This window comes from Nannospalax galili, unplaced genomic scaffold (assembly GCF_000622305.1).
Source record: "Nannospalax galili isolate Female #2095 unplaced genomic scaffold, S.galili_v1.0 scaffold473, whole genome shotgun sequence".
In the NCBI taxonomy this organism is placed as follows: domain Eukaryota; kingdom Metazoa; phylum Chordata; class Mammalia; order Rodentia; family Spalacidae; genus Nannospalax; species Nannospalax galili.
This window is the reverse complement of record NW_008334092.1, coordinates 2,544,015-2,569,505: the sequence shown is the minus strand read 5'-3', so window position 1 is coordinate 2,569,505 and position 25,491 is coordinate 2,544,015. Positions and strand designations below refer to the sequence as shown.

The following is a 25,491-nucleotide window of genomic DNA, read 5'->3' as shown; positions in this document are numbered from 1 at the left end:
ATTTATTTATTTATTTATTTATTTATTTATTTATTTATTTATTATATGTATATGAGTCCTGCCTGTGTTGGGCAATGACTGTGGAAGACAGTAGAGGGCGTCAGATCTCCTGGAACTGGAGCTACAATTCTTAGCTACCATGTGGGTGCTGGAAACTGAACCCAGGTCCTCTGCAAGAGCAGCCAGGGCTCTTAACCACTGAGCCATCTCTCCAGCCCTATCTATCTAAACTTTAAACATAACTGCATTAAGTGCCTGTGGTTCAGTCAGGGCCATTGATATAGGAAGGTCTGCCCACTCTTTTCTTTTTCCCACTATGGCCACTTGTGCCTTTAGGACCTTGGGCAGGTTGTATGCTGAAAGAACAGCCTCATAATCTCCCACCCTTGTGAAGTTACAGTCCAGCAGCTGCTCTGCATCTGTGAGCTGAGGAGCTGACAGACCTGGGTGAGGACACTATTCCTTAGCTTTCAGCTTTCTGTTTTTGAGACAGAGTCTTGCTTCATATACCAGACTGGCTTTGACCTTTCAGTGATGCTCCTGCCTCTGCTTCCCAAATGCTGGGGTTTCGAGCAATGTGCTACCACACCGAGCTTCTTTTTTTTCAAAATTAAATTTTTTAGCAAGTGTACAAAATAATGAGTTTGTTTTTGACATTTTCATACAAGTGTATCGTTGGACTTTGTCTATATTCCACCCCCACTACCTTCTTTTGTTTTTCCTCCCACTGGTCTTTTTCCTCCCTCCAAATAGCCCCCTCTGCTTTCATGTCATAGATATCTGCCTGTGCATATATGTAGACATGTATATTTAAACCAACATTTCATCAGGCTGGAGAGATGGCTCAGTGGTTAAGAGCACTGACTGCTCTTGCAGAGGACCCACGTTTGATTAACTCCAGTTCCAGGGGAATCCGATGCCCTCTTCTGACCTCCGAGGCATTGCTCGACATGGGTGCACTCACATACATGCAGGCAATACACTCATACACATAAAATAAAAATAATAAATAAAAAATATTTTTTAAACCAACATTCCACATAAGAGAGAACATGGGATGTTTATCTGTTCTTCATGTCTCGTTCTCTCTTGTTCCCTTCTCCCTCCACCCTTTAAACCCTCCTCCTTCCACATAGTTTCCTTCCTGTTTTCATATTACACACATCACATATGTGCACACACATACACACATATGCACACACATACATAAATACACATACACATGTATGCACTCACATATACGCACACATACATAACACACATGCCCTTAAATCTAGATTCTGTGTATGAGAAAGCAAGTGCTATTTTTAAAAATTGTATGTGTATGGCTGCATGCACGTACGTATGTGTACTATGTGTGTGCCTGGTGCCCCAGGATGCCAGAAGTAGGTGTTGGGTCCCTTGGAACTGGAGTTCCAGGGAACCGAACCCGGGTCCTCTGCAAAAGCAGCCAGTCTTAACTGCTGAGCAATCTCTCCAGCCCTGTAAGTGCTACTTTTCTTTCTGAGTCTGGCTTATTTTGCTTAACATGATGACCTCCACCTCCATCTATTCTCCTGCGAATACCATAATTTCATCCTTCTTCATGGCTGTCCAGGGAGCTTCTTTTTTTATAGAATAATTTTATTTTTTAAAATAATTTATTGAGAATTTCATACATGCATATAAGGTGTTTTGATCAAATCCATGCCCACTCCCTCCCCTCCAACTCCTCCTATATCTCCCCATCACTTTTTTCTGATAACTTCATGTACTCTTTCTTCTTTTTTTTTTTTTAAAAAAATGGGGCTTTTTGCTACTCTAACATTACCCCCTCTGAAGAGGTAACCCTAAAATCTCTTAAGGATTGAATAAAAGCTCCTAAATACTTTTGACATTTCTGGAGAATTTTAAAAAATATTTTATTATTATTTTATGTGTATTGCCTGCATGTATGTGAGTGCACCCATGTTGTGCAATGCCGTGGAGGTCGGAAGAGGGCTTCAGATTCCCCTGGAACTGGAGTTAAGGACGATTCGTAGCCTCCATGTGGGTGCTGGGAATTGAACCCGGGTCCTCTGTGCAGTCAGTGCTCTTAACCGCTGAGCCATCTCTCCAGCCCCCTGGCTACTTTTCTTTAGGGCCTTTTTACCCTAAATGGCTAGCCAGTTCCTACCTCCTATTCTTATCACACCATCCTCTGCCAGGGAACTTCTTAACTGACCTTTATGACCTCTAAATCTGCCTTGCTGTCCCAGTCCCTGGGCCAGGGTGGTGAACTTGGGACCCTACTTTGATGTCTTAGCTGTTTCCTCAGAGAAGAGTTTCTCCAGGTGCACTGGTTGTGTCTGACTGACATGTCCCTGCCCCCACTCCTGCCCACTCTTCTCCTACCCCCACCAGCCTGCTGCCAAATCCTCCTGGCAAAACCCTTGCCAGTTTCTGGGTACTGAACGTTCCTTGGATACTGTGTCTCTTGGGGTAATTCATTTTCTTCCTGGAGGTCTCTGTGTTATCCCCAGAGGGCCACAGAAGGAAGTAGCCACGATAACCATTTTCAGGATTGTCAGGAACAGGATCACTGTCATCAGAAAGAACTGGTGGGAGGCCTCTGCAGCCTGGTTAAAAGGCCCAGGGAGAAATATTATGATATATTGTTACACACTGGTGATCATTCATAGCAGAAGCCAGTTTCTACCCCATGCTTACAGATGTTGGTGAAAACTATAGCATTGGCTGCCAAATCCCAAAACAAATAGGGCCATCAGCTCTGGACTTCATGACCTTGAAAATTATATATTATTTAATTATATATTATAGTTAGGATTAGGTTTGACTGTAAATTACAGAAAACTCCTGAATGGCAGTGACTTAAATATCATAGATGTTTTCTTACTTGCTTGCTCAGAAGTCCAGAGGGCTTGTGGGTGTTCCAAATGCAGCATCCAGGCATTGCTTCTCCATTAGGGATATTTACTTGCTGTCTGTGTCCCAAAAGAGCTGTTTGAGGCCAGGTGTGGTGGTGCACACCTTTAATCCCAGCATGCTGAAGAAAGGCAGAGGCAGGAAGATCTCTGTGAGATGGAGGCCAGCCTGGTCTATACAGCGAGTTCCAGGTCAGCTGGGGCTACAGGGAGACCCCTGTCAACAAAACAACAAAATAAAACAAAACGAAACATACCCAAATAGCTGCTTGAGGTATAGCTGTCAGGTCTGCATTCTAGTCTTTCGGAAGGAAGGGGAAGGACAAAGAAGGCTTTAATGGTCTTTTTGAGACAGGGTCTCCCTGTAGCGGGTCTGGCTTGGAACTCACTATGTAGACCCGGCTGGCCTTGAACTCACAGAGATCCCCCTGCCTCTGCCTCCCAAGTGCTGGGATTAAAGGCCTGTGCTACCCCGCCCGGCTCATAGCCCTCCTTTTAAAAAGGCTTTATTTATTTATTTATTTATTTATTTATTTATTATTTATTTTGTGCATGAGTGACTGTGTGTCTGTGTGTTTGAGTACGTGCTACAGTGCATATTTGGAGGTCAGAGAGGACAACCTGTAGGAGATGGCTCTCTCCTTCCACTGTGCTGGTTCCAGGAATTAAACTCAGGTGGTCAAGCTTGGTGGCAGGCACTTTACCTGCTGAGCCACTTCACTGGCCCATAGTACTCTTTTTTTTTTTTTTTTTTCCTTTTGTCTTTTTAAGACAGGGTCTCTCTGTAGCCCCAACTGGCCTGGAACTCGCTATGGACACCAGGTTGGCCTCAAACTCACAGAGATCCACCTACCTCTGTCTCCCAAGTGCTGGGATTAAAGGCGTGTGCCACTATGCCTGGCTCATAGCCCTCTTTTTAATGACACTTTTACTATTATGACCTTGTGGGTGCTAGTCAAGTGTTCTGCTGTTGACCTACATCCTCAGCCCAACACGTCCTTTTAAAGAAAACTCTCTAGGAATTGTACATAACACTTCTGCTTATATCCCATGAACTAAACTTTGCACATAGCTATACCTAGTTATAAGGGAGATTGGGAAATGAATTATTATCCAAAGTGGCCACCTGTCCAGCTTAAAATTATGGGATTCTGTTACTGAGGAAAAAGGGAGAATGAATGTTGGGGATAATTAATACTTTCCACCATCCTTGCAGCCAACCAACCAATCAACCACCCAGCCAACATTTATGTTTGAGGAACTGCCCTATTTAGTGAGAGAGACGGATGTGCAAATAACTCACTCCAGTGCCATGTGATGTGGAGTATAAAAAAGGTTTTGTTCTGAGTGCTGTGGGGGAACAGATGGAAGTGATCAACAGCAATCAGAATAATTAATGACTACAATGCCCAAGCTGGGGCCTCAGCTCTACGCTGGGGCTATTGTGTTCGGCCAGCTCCCTTTCTCGGCAGCGAGAGCCACAAACTTTCCTACTTCTCTACAATAGCTTGCACAATGGCAGGCCAGGTGCTGGCCCAAGTTCTTCCCTTCTATTATCTGCCATCACTCTGGAGCTGGTACTGTTGGTCTCACTTAAAGATGAGGGAATCAGGCACCAGCTGGCTTTGGGGCAAGGATGTCTGGCTCGAGAGAAACCAGATTTAACCCCTCTATTCTGTTGACGCCCCAAAAGCGGCTCATTCTCTTTCTTCCCCTGACCTTCATCAGTCCCCAGCATGTAACCTCCCTGGCCACATCACTGTGATGACCAAGGCCAACTCCTGGGGCCTTGCTCCACTTCCACGCCAGCCCCCACCTTGCTTACACCTCTTCCATCCTCTCAGGGGTCAGCTCTGGCTCAGCTGTCAGGTGACTGACTTGCAGTCCTCTCCTGAGTTAGGGAGTCGTGAAGTGGCCTCTGCCTGGATCGGAACATTCACTGTCTCAGTGCTCTTAGTGGCTAAGGAGGTCATTCCACCTGTCTAAGCACAGCTTCTGTCTCCTGTGAGTAGGGGCGATGCTGACACCCTGATCATAGCAGTGCTTGTTAGGATTGAGCATGTTTAGTCATATAAGGTGCTTAACTTAGCACATACTAAGTGCTCAGAGAATGTTCACTATTATTTTGTCCTCCTTGAATTGCCATCTTTCTCTTCTGCATCTTCAGTTTCTCTTTACAGGCTATTTGTTTCCTGTCTTTGCCACTATAAGTCATGTAAAGATGTGTTTATTATCCTACACTGCTGGGCTCATTGGCCCTGAGTTTTCCTGGACTGACATCAAAGTCGTAGGAGTGTGTCCCTCTGGAGGGTCTGGGAAGGATCTATTTTGTCAACTTTCCCTGTTTATTCTCTCCCTTTTATTTTGTGATGATGAGGACTAAACCCAGGGTCCAATGCATGCTAGGCAAGTACTCTTTCCTGGAGCTACATACCCAACCCTCCATTTTTTTTTCTTTATTTGTAAAATTGGTATTATTCTGAGACATGGTCTCACTCGGTAGCCCATGCTAACCTTGAAATATGATCCTCCTGTCTTAGCCTCCCAGTTGCTGGGATTATAAGCATGAGACATCATACCTGGCTTCAAATTATTTATTTACTTTTTTATTTTTTGAGACACAGTCTCACTAGGCAGCCCTGGCTGGTCTGGAACCTGCTATGTAGACCAGGCTGGTCTTGAACTCATATAGAGAGCCTCCTGCCTCTGCCTTCTGAGTGCTGAGATTAAAGGCATGCACCACCATGCCTGGCCTCTGTTACTTTATTTTAAATATTTTATTTATTATTTTTGTTTTTATGTACATGAGTGTATTGCTTGTATGCATGTAAGTGCACCCATGTCATGCAATGCCCACGGAGTTCAGAAGAAGATATTGGATTCCCCTGGAATTGGAGTTAGAGATGGTTGTTAGCTACCACGTGGGTGCTGGAAATTGAACCCCAGTCCTCTGAAAGAGCAGCAAGTGCTCTTAACTGCTGAGCCTTCTCTCCAGCCCTTTATATTTATTTTTATGTGTATGTATTGTGCTTGTCATGTGTGTTCAGGTACCTGTGGAGGCCACAAGAGGGTGTTGGATCCCCTGGAGTTGGATATACAGGTACTTGTGAGCCACTTGATATGGATGCTGGGAACTGAACTCAGGTCCTCCTGAAGAACAGCAAAGTTTCTTAACCACTGAGCCATCTCTCCAGCCCCCAGTTTTTTTGTTTTGAGACAGTCTTTCTAAGTTGCCCAGGATGGCCTTGAACTTGCTCTGTAGGCTAGGCAGAATTTGAATATGAACTCTCCCTACTAAGAATTTGAATATGAACTCTCGCCTCTAAGTAGCTGTGATTACAGACCAGTGTTACCAGCTGTGGCAGCCTTTTCCAGTTCATAGAGGCTGCCTACATCATTGGCTTGAGAGCCACTGCTGGCTTCAAGGTGAGCTATGCAGGTTCAGTCCGTGTTGCAAAACTTGGTTCCCTGGCCTCATCTCCTTCCCTAACTCTCTCTGTTACTTATAAGGACCCATGTGATTAAATTGCACATATATGGTATGTTAGTTACTTTTCTCTTGTTGCTGTGACAAAAATACCTGACAAGCAACTTAAGGAAGGTTGTATTTTCTCTGTGATTTGAGAGGTTACAGTTCCTCATGGTGGGGAAGGCCTGGCAGCAGGAGTAGGAGGTAGCTGGTCATACAGTATCACCTGTTAGGAAGTCCAGATCGATAAATGTTGATGCTCATCAGGCTTTCCTGTACCCTTTACCTCTTTTGTTCCAACTGGGTATTTAGGGAGATCTCTTAAACCTCTCTGGAAACATCCTCACAGACACATCCAGAGGTAATTCTAAAATTCAATCCGGTTGACCATGAAGATGGACTATCACATCTGGATAATCCAGAATATTCATCTCACCTGAGGATCCTTAACTTGGCCATGTCCCTAAAGTCCCTTTTGACATGGAAGTTAGTATACAAGGATTCAAAAAGGAACCTCTTTGGGTACCATTTTCCTGCCCCACCCCCACCCTCAGGTTCTTTTCCTCAGGACAGGACTGTTGAGATCCACCCTAAACAAACTTCCCTTCCTTTGATGGGCATGTCCCTCACTCCAGCCTTCTTCTCAGACCTGCTCTTTGATGAGGTTGTTTTGACTAGTTTTTTCCATCTCCTGATAGCTGCTGCAGCTTGCTTCAGCCTGTGTATCCCACCAAACCTACTCTCCCTCTGGTGAGCAGGAGCAGAGCATGGCCAGCCTTCCACTCTCACCAAATGCCTAACTATGTTTGGCTGCTTTGTCTTTCTTGAAGCCTTCCCTAGAGCCCCCTTTGTGTCCTTATTCTGGCTTTGTTTAAAATTATATTTATTTATTGTACATGGTAGTGAGAGGACAACTTGCAGGAGTTGGTTTTCCCTTTCTACTATGTGGGTCCTGGGGACTGAACTCATTAGTTTTGGTGGCAAGTGCCTTTACCCACTGAGCCATCGCAATGGCCCATTTTTAAAAAATTTTAAAGCATTTTTTCAGTATACATTTTTATTGAATTTTTGTGTATTTCATGTGCTACATCTTAATCATATTTAGACTCCCTCCTCTATCTGCACTCCCCCATAGTCTGCCCACCAGATTTCATGCATTCTGTCATGTATGTTAAGGCCTGTCGAGTCAAGTTTGTGCCCCCAGATGTTTCTCCATGTGAGTTCATTCACTGGAGCCTGTTCAGCCTATCTACTGTCACTCCCTTAAAAAAGATCAACTCAGCCAGGCATGGTGGCACACGCCTTTAATCCCAGCACTCAGGAGGCAGAGGCAGGCTGATCTCTGTGAGTTTAAGGCCAGCCTGGTCTACATAGTGAGGTCCAGGACAGCTGGGGCTACAGTGAGACCCTGTCTCAAAAGGACCAAAAAAAAAAAAAGATAAACTCTCCCTCACTCAGCAGTGAGCAGATGCCAGTAGCTCCTCAGCTAAGGTTGGAGCCTCCTGCCCATTTCTCCAGTTCTATGTTGGGTTTTTGTCTGATTTTGTTTTTTTGCTTTTTATTTTTTATTGTTTTGGTTCCAGGTCTCCCTGTAGTCCCAGCTGGTCTGGAACTCACTCTGTAGACCAGGCTGGACTCAAACTCACAGAAATCCACCTGCCTCTGCCTCCCAAGTGCAGGGATTAAAGGTGCGTGTCAACACACCCGGCTGATTTTTGCATTTTTATTAGTTTATTTGTGCTTATGTGTGCATACACATAAGTGTGTTGGTGTGAGTGCTACGATGTACATGTGGAAGTCAGAGAACAGCTTATGAAAAGTCAGTTCTCTCCTTCTACCATGTGGGTCTTGGGATTGAACTCAGGTAATCAGGGTAGGTGGCAAGTGCCCTTACTCACTGAGCCCTCTCGTTGGCTCCTGATCCCATCCTTTCTGGTCCCATCCTCCCCTCTGTGTTCTGCACTTCTTCCACCCACCCACCTGTGAAATGTCCAGGCTCCCCTGGTATTAGATCCAGTGCCCCTTTTTGTTGTGATCTTGTTTCACACTAGTGGCTAATTCACAAAAGTGACTGACTCCTGCCTGTCCATCCTGTGCACACCCTGGGCTCCAGGCTGGGAGTGATGGTGAGGACCATGTTTTACTGATCCCAGTAGTTTCTCAGCTCCCTGGGCCTTCCTTGGGGTACATGCATTGAGAGAGCTCATTGAGGTAGGGACTTAGAACCATGAAGCCTGGGGCACTTTGGACTTCTGTCCTGGACAGTGTGGAATCTGACAAGTGGAACTTCCCAGAGGTCAGGCAGCAGACCCAGTGGCGCCAAAGGACAGACAAAGTATGTTTAGTGGAAGTGATGGGTGTATTAGTTACTTTTTTTATGACAAAATACCTGACAGAAACAACTTAAAGGAGGAGAGATTTACTTTGGTTCACAGTTTCAGAGGGTCCATTGCCCAATGACAAGGAAGTTATGGGGGCTGGAGCGTTCTGTCCATGGTAATGTGAGCTTGTGGCTTGTTTATTTATTGTTGGATCAGGAAGCTGAGAGCTCTGGCCTGTACCATAAGTAAATATAGTAGATAACAACCTTCAAGGCCCACCCCTGTGTGACCCACTTCTGCTAACTAGGTCACAGTTCTCAAAGGTCCCACAACTTCCCAACATTGTCTACAACTGGGGACCAGTTATCCAAACGTTTGAGCCTCGGGGGACATTTAAGACTCAAAACTCTTATAACAGGAAACAGGGATAGTTTCAGAAATGTTATTTATTGGGGTAAACATGTCTTGACCTCTGATGTTTGCAATTGCTGGAGCCCTGAAGGAGCCACAGGCCAATGGAGCTCAAAGGCACAAAATATGCATAGGGAGCCAAGGTGTGTCTTGAGAGTTAGACTATACTGGGGCTGCCTTTGAATTCAGGAAGAGGGGTATAGAATTGAGAATGATCTTGGGGGCAGTCACAGAACTCAGACAAAGAGGGTCTTGAGCAGGAAATGGACACGGAGTGAGGATGAAGAAGGCCGTATCAGGCAGGGGAATGACATGTACAAAGATTGGGAGTCAGAATCATGTGCCATCTATTTGGAGATCAAGGAGAACGTGTAGATGAGGATGAGGATGAGGAGGTATCCAGAGTGTAGGGGTCTTAGATGAACACTCACACAGAAGTCTGGCTTTCTCTTGCTAGCAGTGAGGAGCTATGGGAAGTTGCTGAGCAGGGAAATGACTTAGAAGGGCTCAGCTTTAGGATGACTACTCCAGTCTCAGGGTAGACTGGGGGGGAATGTTTGGGCTCCTGATCTTAAAAGGTACAATTGTAGACAGAAAAATATCTTGACAATTATTGGCCCATTCATATAATCTTTTATGTGTGTTTTTGTGTGTGTATCTATGTATAATATATAATTGTATATCAGACTGTATTTTACATATACCTTCACAGATATTAGATGGCCTGGATGGATAACTTCCCAAAAGTACACAGTGACAAAGGTCTAGGGGCTGGAGAGATGGCTCAACAGTTAAGAGCACAGACTGCTTTTGTAGAAGGCCAGAGTTTTGGTTCCCTGAACCCATGTTGGGTAGCTTACAACTACCTATAACTCCAGCCTCAGTGGATTGATGCCCTTTTCTGGCCTCCTTGGGTACCTGCACTCACATGCACATACCTACACACATATACATATAAATAAAAATAAATTATTTTTAAAAAGAACTCAGTTTGAAGCCAACCTGGCCTTCTAGAGAGTTCCAGCCCAGCCAGGGCTACACAGAGAGACAGTGTCTCAAAAAGAAAGAGACCCAGGTCTGTCTGCCTTCTGGGTCTTTTCCTTCTTCTGCATTATATTGAGGTATCTGAAGGGAGGTCAGGCCATTTCAAGGAGGGTGGTGCCCAGGGCAAAAACCAAGGTGAAAGCCATGTGGAAGACAAGACATTTTCTTTTTCTTTCTCTGGGTGGGTTGGGGGTGGGGACATAGGGCTTGTTGGAGACTGCACATGAGTGCATCTCTCTTTCCTGAGTCCTGCAGCATCCTTCTGGGCCTGGTTTCTATGGCAACAGGCTCCCAGCAGGCAGCCCGCCAGCTGGAGGGAAGCAGGCAGGCAGGCAAGGAGAGAAGGCTTGGGCAGCATGAGGAAGGCTGAAGTTGCGGGGGTTGGGAGAGTCTCCTGGGAAACTGGACAGGTCCCTGGAGCTGGCCAATAAGACCTTCTCTTCTGACCATGCGGAGGTGGAGGTAACTAAGGACCCATAGGCCTTTCTTTGGAGGTCCTTGAATTCCCAGACGACTTTACCATTCTGTTCCTCTTTGCCCCCCACATCTCCTGACTCTTACTTCTTCAAGTATTGTCTGTCCCCACCGTCATGCTTTGTAGGGGTTCATTGACTTCCTTACAGAAAAGAGCCCCTACTCTGAACTCAGAGAGGGAAAGAAATGAACAAGGCCAATTGACTTTCTGTTTTGCATAGGATTTGCATATAATTAACTCAAAGACAAGAAATTTCCAGGCCCTGTGTCATTCCTGCCAACGACTTAATTCAGCTCCACTGGCTCTGGCAGACTGTCTGGCCAGGCTCTGGGTTGAGCCATCAGGGTCCCTAAGGGAGGAGGCCTCCCAGCTGTAGGCCCCCTCCAGCCAGAGCTACTCCTAGACATTTCTTCTGAGTTCTAGCAGCAAATTCTAGCACCTGATATCATTGAGAGTACAGCCCTGGGTCCAAATCCTGCCCCTGCCACTGGTTCGCTGGGTAACCTGGGACCTCTCTAAGCCTCATTTTCTCTCTCTGAGGACACATTGTACAGCCAGTATAAACCAGTATACAACTACCTTTGTTAGACTACAAAGGTAGTTGAATTGCAAGCCAGGCAGGTGATTCATGCCTATAATCCCAGGAGGGGATTGAGGCAGGAGAACTGCTGTCAGTTTGAGCCCAATTTGGGCTGCATCATGAGTTCCAGGTCAACTTGGGCTACAAAGCGAGACCCTCTCTCAAATAGCAAAATGGAGAGAAAAATACCAAAATGCTTCCATATTCATTGGTCAAGAGCCACCACCACCCAGAACCCTCTGGTCTGCCCTACAACTGACCTCTGCAGGTTGGTTATATCTGTTCTGGCCATCGAGTACATGTAGCTAAATATTTTGTGACTATCAATGCTATTTAGAGGCAGGGCAGCTGCAAAGGCTGGTTGATTTCGAGTGTGTGAATTTATGGTCATAATGAGGTTCACTTCCTTATCTTGTTTTTTTGCTTGGAGGTAGGGGGCAAGGGTGAAGGTGACCTGGGCAGAAACAGAGGGGACAGGCATCTGTCTCCCTCCGCAGGCGGGCAAGGTTCAAGCGCTCCAACAGTGTAACGGCTGGTGTGCAGGCAGACCTGGAGCTGGAGGGCCTAGCCGGCCTGGCCACGGTAGCCACAGAAGACAAGGCTCTGCAGTTTGGACGCTCCTTCCAGAGGCACGCCTCTGAGCCCCAGCCCGGGCCCCGGGCCCCCACCTACTCAGTCTTCCGCACGGTCCACACGCAGGGCCAGTGGGCCTACCGCGAGGGCTACCCACTGCCGTATGAGGCACCGGCCACCGATGGGTCGCCGGGCCCTGCCCCCGCCCCCGCCCCCGGCCCCGGGTCCGGCCGCCGTGATTCCTGGATGGAGCGCGGTTCACGTAGCCTCCCTGACTCAGGCCGCACGTCCCCCTGCCCACGGGATGGCGAGTGGTTCATCAAGATGCTGCGGGCAGAGGTAGAGAAGCTGGAGCACTGGTGCCAGCAGATGGAGCGCGAGGCTGAGGACTATGAGTTGCCGGAGGAGAGTGAGTCCACCGCTGTCGGGCAAGGGGGGTGGGGCCCTGGCCTCTTGTGTGTTCCCTACTAGGGCACTGTGATGGTCTGGGCTGCGGCGTATCAACAGATCCCTCCCTTCAGCCCCAGCTTCTCTCCTCATTGGTCCTTTAATTGTAGAACTTGGGGTTCCCACTAACAGCAGGGTATGCTGGGAGTTCTGGAAGGGGACAGCTTTAGAAGTCAGGGCTGGCAATGGGAGACCATAACCAGGCAAAAAGCTGTGTTTTTTGTTTTTGTTTTTTCTGGGAGATGGCTACCAGTCTCTGTAAAGATCTGGACTGGTGTGGGGATCCAGTCTTAACCTGGTGAAGCTGGGAACTCCACACAGTCGTTCAGTTGTTGAGAATGGCTCCCTCAGGGGATGCTGGAAATCCTCAGTGAAAGATACAGGGTTTCGACCTTGTCAGAGGGGTCAGATGATGTCTGAAGCAGAGATGGAAGCTCAGCCCAGCAAATAACCCTGTCATAGAGGGTATGACTCTTCCCTGTGAGTTCAGTCTGAGGGGAACCATAGGCTTCTCACAGAATCCCCAAGTTGAAGGAAGATCAGTGTCATGTCCATGAGATGACTTAGCATTTCTTAATGAGCCAAGGAGGCATGTCTTGATGCATGACAGAGTTTTTCCAGTGGGTGCTCATTAAGCCAATGCTCTGGCCATGGCTGAAGGGCTAGGCTGGGGACATGGGTGGGAAGAAGAATACCCAAGGACCAGCACTTGGTAAATGCAGGCTGTGTGGAGGATGGAGCATCAGCTCCTGAGGCTGAAGTCTTATTGGTGAGACTGGGTAGGACCTATTGTCAGGAACTTGAAGATGGGATGGGGAAAGGGCTGGAGGAGATGAGTGGATAGTACAGACAACGGAGGCGGGAGTCACTCGGGGCAAACTTCCTGGAGACTGTGGACGAAGAGAGAGATCTCACTTCCCTCCCTGAGCTTCCTTCTGCTCCCCAGTCCTGGAAAAGATCCGCAGTGCCGTGGGCAGTACACAACTTCTCCTGTCCCAGAAGGTCCAACAGTTCTTCAGGCTGTGTCAGCAAAGCATGGTGAGTGTAAGGGTAGAGTCAGCCTGTGTGCGGATGGGAGTGTGACTGTGAGGTGGGACCTGGTCTTTGTGCCTCAGGGGTGGTTTATCTCTGGCCCAGGACAGTTCTTCATCCAGTGTGGCCCAAAGAAGCCAAAAGGTTGGACACTTGTGGTTCAGAGTTTTGTGTCTAGAGGTCAGGCCAGGTGTTTGCGCCCAGGCAGGAGGGACCTGAGCTTTTTCTTGCCCCTGTGCCCTATCCCTCACATTCCCCCAAGATGAGGTTTGTAATAATGAGACTGAATGGGGCTTTCCCTGATCCTGACTGGGATCAGCCCTCCCTGACTGGCTGCCTCCCCTGTATATCCTACCATGGCAGGACCCCACTGCGTTCCCTGTGCCCACCTTCCAGGACCTGGCGGGTTTCTGGGACCTCCTGCAGCTCTCCATTGAGGATGTGACCCTCAAGTTCCTGGAGCTACAGCAACTCAAGGCCAACAGCTGGAAACTCCTGGAACCTAAGGTATGCTGGTGGATTTCAAAAGGCCACACTCTGAAAATGACTTTACATAAAGAGGTGTGGGGTGGGGAAGTTCAGGCTAAGAGGCTACACTGTGTGATGCCTTTCACGAAAGGGGTGGAGAAGTGTCACAGTGAAATAAACCCACTGGCAGCAAAGACAGCTCTGAACAAAATAACTGCATTCCTAGTCACTTTCGTGTGTTCGGCTTGACTGTTCATCACTGTCTGAACTTCCAGAGCTTCCTTGGCCACCTCCGACCAGCTGCAGTTGGAGGAGTAGAAATAAGTAGCTTATGATGGGTGTGGTGGCATATGCCTTTAATCCCAGCATGTAGGGAGCAGTGACAGGTAGCATGTAGGGAGCAGTGACAGGTAGATCTCTGTGAGACTGAGGCCAACCTGGTCTACATAGTGAGTTCCAGGACAGCTGGGGTTACAGGGAAACCCTGTCCCAAAATATGAACAAACAAAAAGATAAAAAGAAATAAGTAACTTTTCTATAAGATGACTTTCAGCCCAGGCCAAGTTGCAGAGGGTAGAGCCTTGAGCATCCCCTGAGCCCTCAGCTTGCTAGACTGCGATGGGTATCAGAAGTGAGACGGGGCAGGCAAGCAACTAGGTGTCTTTGGCTCCTGGATTTCAGCAAACCTCTCTAGTCTGCATTCTAATGCATCCAGTTGAGAACCGCTCCACCAGATGGCGCCTAAGGTCCGCATTGGTATCTCGGTGCTGGGGCTTTGACTGGCTTTGACATTGTCCGAACAAGCGTACCCTGCGCTAGCCTGGGTCTGGGTCCCAAGCGCTGCCCTGTTCTGAGCCCGCGATTTCCATCCCTCCGTGGGCTGGGGCGTGGGAGGCACGGGTCGGGATGCTGCGGCACCGCCCAGCTCAGCCGTGCGCTCTCCCGACAGGAGGAGAAGAAGGTCCCTCCGCCGATACCAAAGAAGCCCTCGCGGGGCCGGGGCGTGCCAGTGAAGGAGCGCTCCCTGGACTCCGTGGACCGGCAGCGGCAGGAAGCGCGCAAGCGGCTCCTGGCGGCCAAGCGTGCCGCCTCCTTCCGTCACAGCTCGGCCACCGAGAGCGCGGACAGCATCGAGATCTACATCCCCGAGGCCCAGACCAGGCTGTGACCTGACCGGCCCGCCCAGCCCGGCCCGGGCCCGCGTTTTTCTACCCGTACTGTACACCCAGCGTCGAGGTCACTGTGATCGCGGGCCGCCGCGTGCGCCCGCCCCGCCGGCACCGCACGCCCCAGCTCCTGCCCGGCACACGCTCGTGGGTTTTTTACCTTCCTGATCCCACGCGGTGGCGCTCGGGCTGGGCAGGGGGCCGTGCCTCTCCGCCCTGCGCCCCTCACTTGGAACTTCCATCTTCCTGGTCCGACGCTTTGTCCCCATCTTCTTCCCTTGGGCACCATCTCTGCCATTATTTTACCCTCCCCCCTCCCCCCACGGGCCAGGCCGGGCCGGGTCCCCCATCTGGGCTCAGCGTCCCTCCCCAACACACACCCCGCGGGGCTGGGCTTCGTGGGGATCAAGCTTCGTGGCTTTTTATGAAGAATCCCGAACCCTCGCCTAGGAGCCCGCCCCATCCTTCCAGGGCTCCACCCTCAGCCCTCTGCCCACAGGGCCCAGGGACCACAGTGGCTGGACCAACCCAGGACCAGGGCGCCTGGGCCTCTCCCCTTTCCCACATCTGGGGAGGGGAGACAGGGGCTTTCCCTCACCACACCTGTGGCTGTTCCCACATCCCTTTGAGTATCCCAGGAAAAATAAAACCGCAGAACTGCACTGGAACCCGCTCTCTCCAGAAGAGTCCACCTCTGCTGGAGGCGGAGTGGGGGTGGGAGGCGGTGGAGGGGGGTCGGAGAGATGAAGAGAAGGAAAGAGGAACAGGCGCGCTCTTGGAGATGGCAGGGTAACCTGAACCCGTGGGGAAAGGTCAGCTGGGAGAAGAGGGATTCTGGTGGTCACAGTAAGGTCCTGTGCTTTCCAGGAAGGGTCCTGCTGGCATGGCAAGGGGAGGGAGTCAACCCCCCATTCCTCCCAGTCTTCACAGGGTTCCACCAGAGAGGGAAGCGCTGAGATCAATGCTTGGCACACAGCCCATGTGCAATAAGCAGGGAGCCTGGTTATTGCTAGATATTAACAAATGTATGTATGCTTTCCATGGGGGACACAGTGCCATCTTTTCCTCCAGTCCTACCCAGTCAGCAGCAGAAAACTCCATATTGGTGCTGCCACTTCCTAAGATGCCTCCTGTGAGTGGACACTTTGCAGGAAAAGTTATGAAGAACAGAACTTCACTGAGAAGCTAACCCAAAGCTAGAAGTCGTGACTAGTAGTTACTGAACGCTTGTGAGGGTCAGATAAGGGGTGAGTGTTTCACACAATCAAGAAAGCTGAAGCTCGGGGGAGCTTAAGGGGACTCTCTGGAGTCACAAAGCTAGAAGTAGTGGGCCCAGGTCTAATGCCAGTTCATGAGATTTTAAAACCAGCTTGGAAATGATTTGACAGCAGCTGCCACCAGAAAGCCCCATTTCTGGTCCCTTGGGGCTGAGGCAGGAGGAAAAGGCAGCTGTAGGGTTGACTGCTGTTCTGGGCCACACTGGACCAGCGAATTCTTATTCATTTATTCAGCAAATGTTTGTCACTGCTGGACACCATGGAAATTGCCTTGAGCAATGTGGTTTCTGTTCTTAAATTTTTATTTATTTGAGTACATGTGTATGTGTTCGTGTGTGTGAGCTTGCAAACGTGTGTGTGTGTCTGCCTGCCTATGTATGGAGGCCAGAGGTCGATGCCAAGTGTCTTCTTTGGTCACTCACCTTGTTTTATTTTGTTTGTTTATTGTTTGAGACAAGGTCTCCTTGTAGCCACGGCTGTCCTGGAACTCGCTATGTAGACTAGGATGGCTTTGATCTCACAGAGATGCACCTGCCTCTGCCTCCTGAGTGCTGGGATTAAAGGCATATGACACCACAGCATGCCCACCTTGGTTTTTGAGACCTGGTCTCTCACTGAATCTGGAGCTTGTCTTTCAGCTATACTAGCTGGCCAGCAAGCCCCAGGGCTCCTTCGTCTTTGCCTTCCCAGCACTGAGGTAACACACATACATCGTTGTGCCAGGCTTTTTATGTGGGTGCTGAGGATCCAAACTCAGGCCATTATTCTTGGCTGGCAAGTACTTTACCCACAGAACTGTCTCCCCAACCCTTAGTTTCTGTTTTTATGGGGCATGTGGTCTTAGGAGAAGAGGAAGAGGAAAAACATGGGAGCATCAGGAATAACTAGGAAGCAGCCCCTGAAGGAGGGCTGGGGCTGGGAGGAATGTCCCAAGATAGGAAACAGTTGTGCAAAGGCCTCAAAAGAAATGACACTTGAAGTTCAGGGTTATACGGACTTCTGGGTTCTGTTGAAGGAAGGTGGACCTGGGTTCTGAGCACCTTGGGAGCTGTAGGAGGATTCTGAACCAGAGAATGATGCAAATATTTTTTCCAGGCTCATTTGGGAGAAAAGCAAAACATTTTACACATTTATATGACATGGGGAGAGCCTCCAGTATGATCAGGATTCCCCAAAGCAAATCATTTTGGAGATGAACCCATAGGAATCCTGGACCTGATCCAAGAACTTAGTGAATAGACTGCCCTGAATGGGTTTTTCGTGGGTTTTGTTTTTATTTTATTTTATTTTTTTGTCTTTTTGAGACAGGGTCTCCCTGTAGCTCCAGCTGGCTTGGAACTGGACTAAAGGTGTGCACCACCACGCCTGACTCCTTGAATGGGTTTTAAACAGGTGCTCCGGGTGCTTCGGATGCATGGCCAGGCTTGGGAACACTTGGAACTGGAAGATACAGTTTCTGTTACAAATCCTTATCTGTTTCCACAGACCTTGCAGATAGGGCCATTGTTTCTCTGAGATTGTTTTTTCAACCCTGAAGCTGGCCTATGAGTGAGTTTTGAACTGTCAGAACAATCCTATGTAGCAGGTATTGTGGTTTTCAGATGAAGAAATGGGCGTGGAGAGCTTAACTCCTCATCCTGAAGTTAGGGAGGTGATGAGTCTGAGTTGTAATAGTCTACATTATACAGTTTTTAGTGGGGACTGTCTTTTCTCATTAACAGCTAGGTTTCTTGGAATTACAAGGTAAATGGGTCTGGGCACAAGGAGACATGTCCATAATTGTAGTTCTGGTTATCCTGCTCTGAGTGTTTATTTAAAACGTCCCCAGGGGGTGAAGATATGGGACAATCTCTTTTGGTGGAGGAGGCCCTGTGGCCTAGGTAGTTGTTCTGGGCCCTAAAAATATGTGAAAGATGAGATCCAGGCATGGTGTTCAAGTGGCTCACAGTCTACCCATAACCAGGCCCAGAAGCAGAAAGTTATGGTTTGGAGGGAGGTCTGCTTTCCCAGAGGAGCTGACATAACAGATATAGGTATAACAGAGCAAGAGAAATTAATTGGCCCGCAGCTCTGGAGGCTGGGAGGTCTAATTTCAAGATGTCTAAAAAGACAGGTGTGATGGTACATGCCTATAATGCCAGCCCTTGGGAGATGGAGGCAGGAGGCTCAGAGGTTTGAAATTATCTTTAGCTATATAGTGAGTTTTAGGTCATTAAAGACAGGCATCACCATACTCAATGTCATTTTGCTTTTGCTGTTTAAGTGTTGCTTTGTTTAAGACAATCTTGCTGGGTGTGGTGGCCCACACTTTTCATCTCAGCACTTGGAAGGCAGAGGCTGGTGGATCTCTGTGAGATCCAGGCCAGCCTGGTCTACGTAAGGAGTTCAGGCCAGCCAGGGCTACATAGAGAGACCCTGTCTTAAAAAACAAAAAACAAGCCGGTGTGGTGGTGCACACCTTTAGTCCCAGCACTCGGAGGCAGAGGCAGGTGGATCTCTGTGTGTTCAAGGCCAGCCTGGTCTACATAGTGAGTTCCAGGCCAGCTGGGGCTACAGGCTACAGGGAGACACTGTCTCAAAAAGACCAAAAACAAACAAACAAACAAAAAATGGGGCTTCAGAGATAGCTCAGTGGTTGAGTACTGACTGCTCTTACAGAGGACCTGGGTTCGATTCCCAGCACCCACATGGCATCTAACAACTGTTAGCCAACATATTAAGATCCCATCTCAGCCAGGCTGGCCTTGAATTCACGCCTTTAATCCCAGCACTGGGAGGCAGAGGCAGGTGGATCTCTGTGAGTTCAAGGCCAACCTGGTCTACATAGTTTCAGGCCAGCTGGAGCTACAGGAAGACCCTGTCTCAAAAAGACCAAAGAGGGGAAGAAAAAAGATCCCATTTCAAAAATAAATAGTGGTTGGAGAGATGCTTCAGCAGTTAAGAACACTGGCTGCTCTTGCAGAGGACCCAGGTTTAATTCCCAGCACCCACATGGTGGCTAACAACCATCCGTAACTCCAGTTCCGAGAGATCTGACACCCTCTTCTGACTTCAGTGGGCACTGCATGACATGAGTGCACTCACATATATACATGCAAGCAATATACTCATACACATAAAAATAACTTCATTTAATAAATAGCTGGATGTGGTGAGGCGTGCCTGTAATCCCAGTACTTTGGTGGCTGAGCCAGAAGGCCAGTCTAGGCTTTGCTACACAGCAAGACTGTCTCAAAAGAACCAACCTACCAACAAGAAAATAGCAGCTCACACCTGTAATCTCAGCACTGGGAAGGTGGAGGCAAAGGAGATCGGGAGTACAAGGCCAGCCTGGACTACATGAGAACAAGTCCCAAAAAAACCCACTAATCAAAAAAACCCTCCAGTCTATCTGATGGTGAAGGCCTTTTTGCTGAATCATCGTATGCTGGAAGACAGAGAGGAAGAAGGAAATGAGCTCACTCTTATACAATCTCACCCATTGATTTGGCGCTCTTCTGGCCTAATTACCTCAAGTTCTAATGGCAATTGTATTTCAATATGGTTTTTGGTAGGAGCGGGCAATCTGGGGAAGCCTTGTGAACTGTCTTGCAGGATGCATTGGAATTTTGCATAGTAGAAAGGGAAGGGTGAATATTCATTTCAGGCTAAGGGACCATTGTGTATAGAAGCATGGAAAGACACATGTGTTGGGAATGACTTGAAAAGCAAAAGCCAGGGAAGGATGACAGGCCAGGGCCAGAGTGTGGAGGGCATAGAGTAGACATAACTAAAAGGGATCTTGAGGGTACAGGCTAAACTGGAGGTTAAGTTTTGGAGGACCCTTTGGCCAAGGGAATAGGAATGGACTGGAGGGGCAATGGGAAGTCGGGGAGCTGCTAAAGTGGTCCAGGAAAGACATAATGATGTTGACTTTGAGTGATAGCTATGAGACTTAAGTACTATAAGCTGGAAGTAATGTAAAGGGAAAACCTTGAAGATATCACTCGGGTTTTGTGGCTTAATGCAAAAGTAATGCCTAAAAAGGAGGACACAGCATACCAGAAAGAAGATTAAATTTGGGAAGTACTTAACATGTCAATTACTTGCGTTCACTGAGGAGTGCCAAGTGCTATGCAAAGCACTTTATGCATATTAAGATGATTTAATACAGCAATCCTAAAGGGTGTCTTTTGAATTTTTATTACGTGTATCTATTTACTGATTTATGTGTGGGTGCACATGTGCCACAGGGAGTGTGTGTATGTGTGTATAGGTCAGAGGACAAGTTGCAGGAATCCTCTCCTTCCACCACGTGGGTCACGGGGTTCAAACTTGGGCTTGTCAGACTTGGTGGCAAGTATCTTTACCTGCTGAATCACTTCTGCTAGAAGATGTCTTTAAACACACACAGAACAGAGAGAGAGAGAGAGAGAGAGAGAGAGAGAGAGAGAGAGAAGAGAGAGAGAGATTAAGATTGTAAGTATTGTTTCTGAGCTTAACGGACAGAACCAGAATTTGAACCCATGGCTATTGGATTTCAATTTTTGGGTTCCTTTTTTTATTTCTTGATATAGAATCTTGCTATGTAGTCTAGGCTGGCCTTGATCCCCCCTGCCTTGACTTGAGATCCCCTCATGTGCTGGGATTTTAGTTTAAATCAAGGCTTTTGTGCTTAACCAGTTCTGCCCCAGGGTGCTGCTAGTCAGTACTAAGACACAGATTAAGGACTTGACCTTCTGGGGAGCACTCCTGACTCTTCTTGGATGGACTGATGTTTCTCTGTGGTTATATTTCTTTGATTGCTGACATTTTGTAGGTCTGCTTGCTTCTCTATCAGTCCGAAAAGTCCTGAGGACAGTCCTTTTTGTATCCCTAATGTTGACTGGCTGGCTAAATGCCAGTTAGTATTCTAGACAATTCTGATCTCTACATATTCAATGCCCCCATAAGGAAGTTCTGCTAATCACAGTCTCCTAAATATTTCTCAGGCTTAGCTTTGGGCTCTTGCTATGAAAGAGGAAGGATTGCCGGGCGTGGTGGCACACACCTGTAGTCCCAGCACTTGGGAGGGAGAGGCAGGCAAATCTCTGTGAGCTCTGTGAGTTCAAGGCCAGTCTGGTCTACAAAGCAAATTCCAGGCCAGCTGGGGCTACAAGGAGACCCTGTTTCAAAAGGAGAGAGAGAGAGAGAGGGAGAGAGAGAGAGAGAGAGAGAGAGAGAGAGAGAGAGAGAGAGAGAAAGCTCTGAACTTAGACAGTCTATGAAGCTTCCTATAAAAGAAGTATCCATGAATTTGAAGAATGAGTCAGAGTTACTTGTTAGAGAAACATGGATAGAGCCCTCTAGGTAGATGAAAAAATATAGGCAGAGGTACAGAGCTATGAAGTTGTTTTAGTATGTGTTACTAACAGTAAGTAAAGTTGTCAGACTGAGCTCCATGGGATGAAGTTGGGAAGGCAGAGCCACTAGGGCGCTTTGGGCATTAAGGAACTTGGGCATGAGGCTTTTCCCTTTGTGATAAACTGTACATCAGTTCAACGACTGAAAATACAGAGGTAGTGGATACTTGTAACAGACAGAAGGGTCTTGTACAGAGGTTTCACTGTTTCAATTATTTGAAAACTCACCATCTATTTCTCTGCTTGCTGTGCTTCCTGGCACAGCGCTTTATATACGTCTCACAACATCCCTGTGAAAATGGGTGTTATTAACTCTATGTGGAAGAAAACAATGGTCCCCAAATCATGTAGCTAGAAAGTATGAAAACAAAGAGGCTATAAAGCTTTAGATTATCAAAAAATTTAGATTCTGCTAAGGGAAGCTTTTTCGTGTGCGGGGTTGGAGTTTCCGTTCCTGTAACACCCGACCCTGGTAGGTCTCAGAAGATGCCTAATGCACTTCAGTGAATCAACGCATGGATGACCTTTGACTTTTCTCCACCAGAAAAGCACGTGGCTACGTCACCGGGAAACCTCCCTGCCGCTAGGGGGCGTCGTCTCCATTTTCGTTCAGCCGGCCGGGTTGTGGATGTCTGGCTTCTTTCCTCCGGTATCTCGCCGGAGCTCAACCAATCCTCGCTCTCCTAGAGAGCCGAAGGGCAGTGGGCGGGGTCTCGGGGCGACGCCCCGCGGGCCGCTGGGAGCGGCGCCATCCGTGAGTTCCGGGCTAGAAGGCGGAGCTCCGGGCCTGGCCGGGACGAGCGGGCCGGACCGCAGGTGAGTTCGCAGAGCTGAGGGCTCTCCCCTTCCCTGGAGCGGCTTGCCGCGGCCGCCAGCCCCGTGGGGACGGCTCCTGGCCCTGTCCTCCGAGTTGAGGGAGGGATGGTCCCCGTGTCCTTCCCGGCCCCGGCCAGCTCTTGGTGGCCCAGCGTGCGACTTGACTTCGCGGCCTCAGCCGCCTGCAGGCCGGAGGTCGCCGCGGCCGCGCGGGTTGTGTGATGGAACCGGGGACCTGGAGCGCAGGGAGGAAGCTCTGGAGGTGTTGGGCCCTGACCTCACTGGCGCTCCTATCCCGGGCTGGGCTGGAGTAGCTGTCCCGGCTGATTTTTCCACCTTCTCGGACCTCTTGTAGTTAGTTCTCCAATTTTGCAGTGCGGTTTCTCATGGGCCTAGGCACAAGGACGGGTTTCCCAGCCACTAGACCTGTACCCGACTCTCTGGCAGACCCTCTGCAGGACGGGATGAAAATACTTGCTAGACACTAATGCCACCTCATTTTTGACACCCTGGGGATGACTTCATGGGGTGTAGCTGCTTGTGATCAGCCAAACCATTTGCTTCACTTCTGCCCCCTTTTTAAAAAAGTTTTTTTATTGAGAATTTCATACATGCATATAAGGTGTTTTGTCATCAAATCCATGCCCACTCCTTCCCCTCCAACTCCTCTCATAGCTCCCCATCACTTTTTTCTGATAACTTCATGTACTGTTCTTTTATTTATTTATTTATTTATTATTTATTTTTTATGGGGCTTTTGGCTACTCTAACATTACCCCCTCTGAAGAAGTAACTTTAAAATCTTTTAAAGATTAGATAAAAGCTCCCAAATACGTTTGACATTTTTGGCTTTTAGAACGGATTATGTTGCTAAGAGGCCCAAGGAATTGAGCGTTTTATTTAGCGAAGAAACCAGCTACTTTTCTTTGGGATCTTTTTACCCTACCTACCTAGTCAATTCCTACCTCCTGTTCTTATCACACCATCCTCTGAAGAGGTTACCCACCTTGCAAATAGGGAACCAGGACGAAGACTGCTCTGGCTTCCATGCTGAACAGGGACTCAGGGTGAGGCAATTGGGGTATCCCTTCAGTGGGTTTAATCTAAAAGATTCCCAAATTGCATAACTCTTATCTGTAGGGGGAAAAGAAAGTCCTTGACTGGTGAATAAGAGATGTGAAGGAGAAGTAAAGGCAAGAGTAATTAGGATTACAAGTTCTACACAGGGAACTAGACAAAAGTCAGAAGAGGGCAATTTTCAAATGTTCATGTTAGAGTCCATTGGAATTTCTTGACAAGGGCTTCCAAAAGCATCCCTCCCTTGGTTCCTCCTCATTTTCCTTTTGTCTGCCAAGGCTGGACTCTAGAGTGGTGGATTCAGGATTTGCTTTCAGGTATTTTGATAGCTGTTGGAGTGGTTAGAATCAGTGTCAGTTCCTTCTCAAAGGCTTCTACATAGGGGGAGAAAACAAATTTCTCCATCATTTTAGAACAATAGCAGGTTGTCTCCTTTAGCTACAGGTGGGCACTGCAGTATTACAGACCAAGATTTAAGATGACTTTTGCTCCCTGCCCATACTTAGAAACTAGATGTTCTTTTTTTGAGAGAGGGTCTCCTTGTAGCCCCAGCTGTCCTGGAACTCACTATGTAGACCAGGCTGGCCTCAAACTCACAAAGATCTGCCTGTCTCTGCCTTCCAAGTGCTGAGATTAAAGGTGTGTGCCACCATGCCTGGTAATCCCTTGAACTCTTAAAGAAATATACTGATGATTTTACTCTTTGGTTATACTTTCCTTTTGGGTGTTTAAGACCATACAGTTGGCCCAAATAAATCAATTTATTTTTACATGTAAGGTCGATTGAGGATCTGTTCTTCAGGGGTCACATGGGTTTGGGAGGAGCTCCTGGCTCTTTTCTTTTACCAGTTCCATCTATGTGAAGATGAGTCAAAGGTCCTGCTCCACCATGTCTGGGTTCACTTGGAAGCATGGAGGAAATGTTTCCTCTGAGTTGACCCTCCTCTTGTAGACTGGACACTGGTTCAAATCGATCCCGTGGGGTCTCCATGGTGTCCCTGAACAAGAGGACAGGTGACTCACCACAGTTACGGGACATTTTGAGAGATGTTCCATAGTCCCCTGGAACTTAGTCGACCTTGGAGGGCAGGGGGCAAAAACTGTCCTTTAAGTCCCTCTGACCACATTAGTATAGGTGTCAAAGTATGGCTGTTATTCAATAAGGTTAGATCGACCCGTCTTGTACTTTTAATTAGCATGTGGTATGTAGATAAATCTTGGATAAAAAACCAAATATTCTCAGATAAACCTTGACTAGATATATATTTTGTTCCTTAAACTAGTTGACTAACCTATGACCATAGAAATTTTAAGATTATGTATATATTATTTTTGTCTTATCCTTTAACAGACCTTCATCACTTGCTTAGGCTTTTTGAATTTTTCTGTCTATTTTGGAAAATGTCTTCATTCCCATATCCTTTTAACATCTTTTACATTCTCATTTTCTTTTTTTTTTTTTTCTAAAAAATAATTATGAGACATAATAGCATTAACAAACAGATATTCCATTTGTTGTGAGACTTTTCCTGGGGATGCTAAGCAATGCTTATTCCATTTTAAGGCTCTAGTGTCAAGCCAATGTTTGATTAAAATTTTACTGGGGAACTAATGAATTTACTGAGCTTAACTTACCAAGATAACTGAGGGGTTGCTGAGGTGTATATATGAACTGAGGGTATGCGCACTGGAAAGCCTTTACCCAGCATGTGTCACGCCTTCTCTTCCTAGCCTCCCCCAGGTTGTATACTTTAGCCCTCCCCAAATCCAGGACATCATATGTGATTAGGGCCAAATTACAGTTGACTGGGAAGAGTGGCTGGATACTCTGGTAAGGGTCCAATGACCCTGCTTGGCCCTCCTTTAATGAATGAGCACAACTGTCAACAAGCCCTGTTGTGACAATGTTTAGCGATAGTCATGGTGATGGTAGTTATTTCATGCAGAAGAGACTACTGTACAGCAGCATCTTATTAAAAGGACCTGGAATTTAAAGGGATTTGGTGCTAGGATCCACATATGAGGGAGAACATTCGTCATTTGTTTTTCTG

General features: G+C 47.7%; 2 protein-coding genes across 3 annotated transcripts in view; both read left to right on the top strand.

Annotated features, from left to right (window-relative positions):
* Window positions 1-15,557, top strand: part of Dlgap3 (DLG associated protein 3) — a 74,121-nt gene extending 58,564 nt beyond the window's left edge. For both annotated transcript variants that reach the window (XM_008829235.3, XM_008829234.1), the window contains exons 9-12: window positions 11,701-12,185; window positions 13,170-13,261; window positions 13,619-13,762; window positions 14,673-15,557. In XM_008829235.3, coding sequence (XP_008827457.1) covers window positions 11,701-12,185; window positions 13,170-13,261; window positions 13,619-13,762; window positions 14,673-14,891 — 940 coding nt within the window. In that variant the 3' untranslated portion in view covers window positions 14,892-15,557. The remainder of the gene's footprint in view (window positions 1-11,700; window positions 12,186-13,169; window positions 13,262-13,618; window positions 13,763-14,672) is intronic.
* Window positions 15,558-22,243: 6,686 nt separating this feature from the next.
* The window catches only part of Smim12 (small integral membrane protein 12), a 13,870-nt gene continuing 10,622 nt past the window's right edge, over window positions 22,244-25,491 (top strand). The window contains exon 1 of the mRNA XM_008829233.3: window positions 22,244-22,363. The gene's annotated coding sequence lies outside the window, so the exon portion shown is untranslated. The remainder of the gene's footprint in view (window positions 22,364-25,491) is intronic.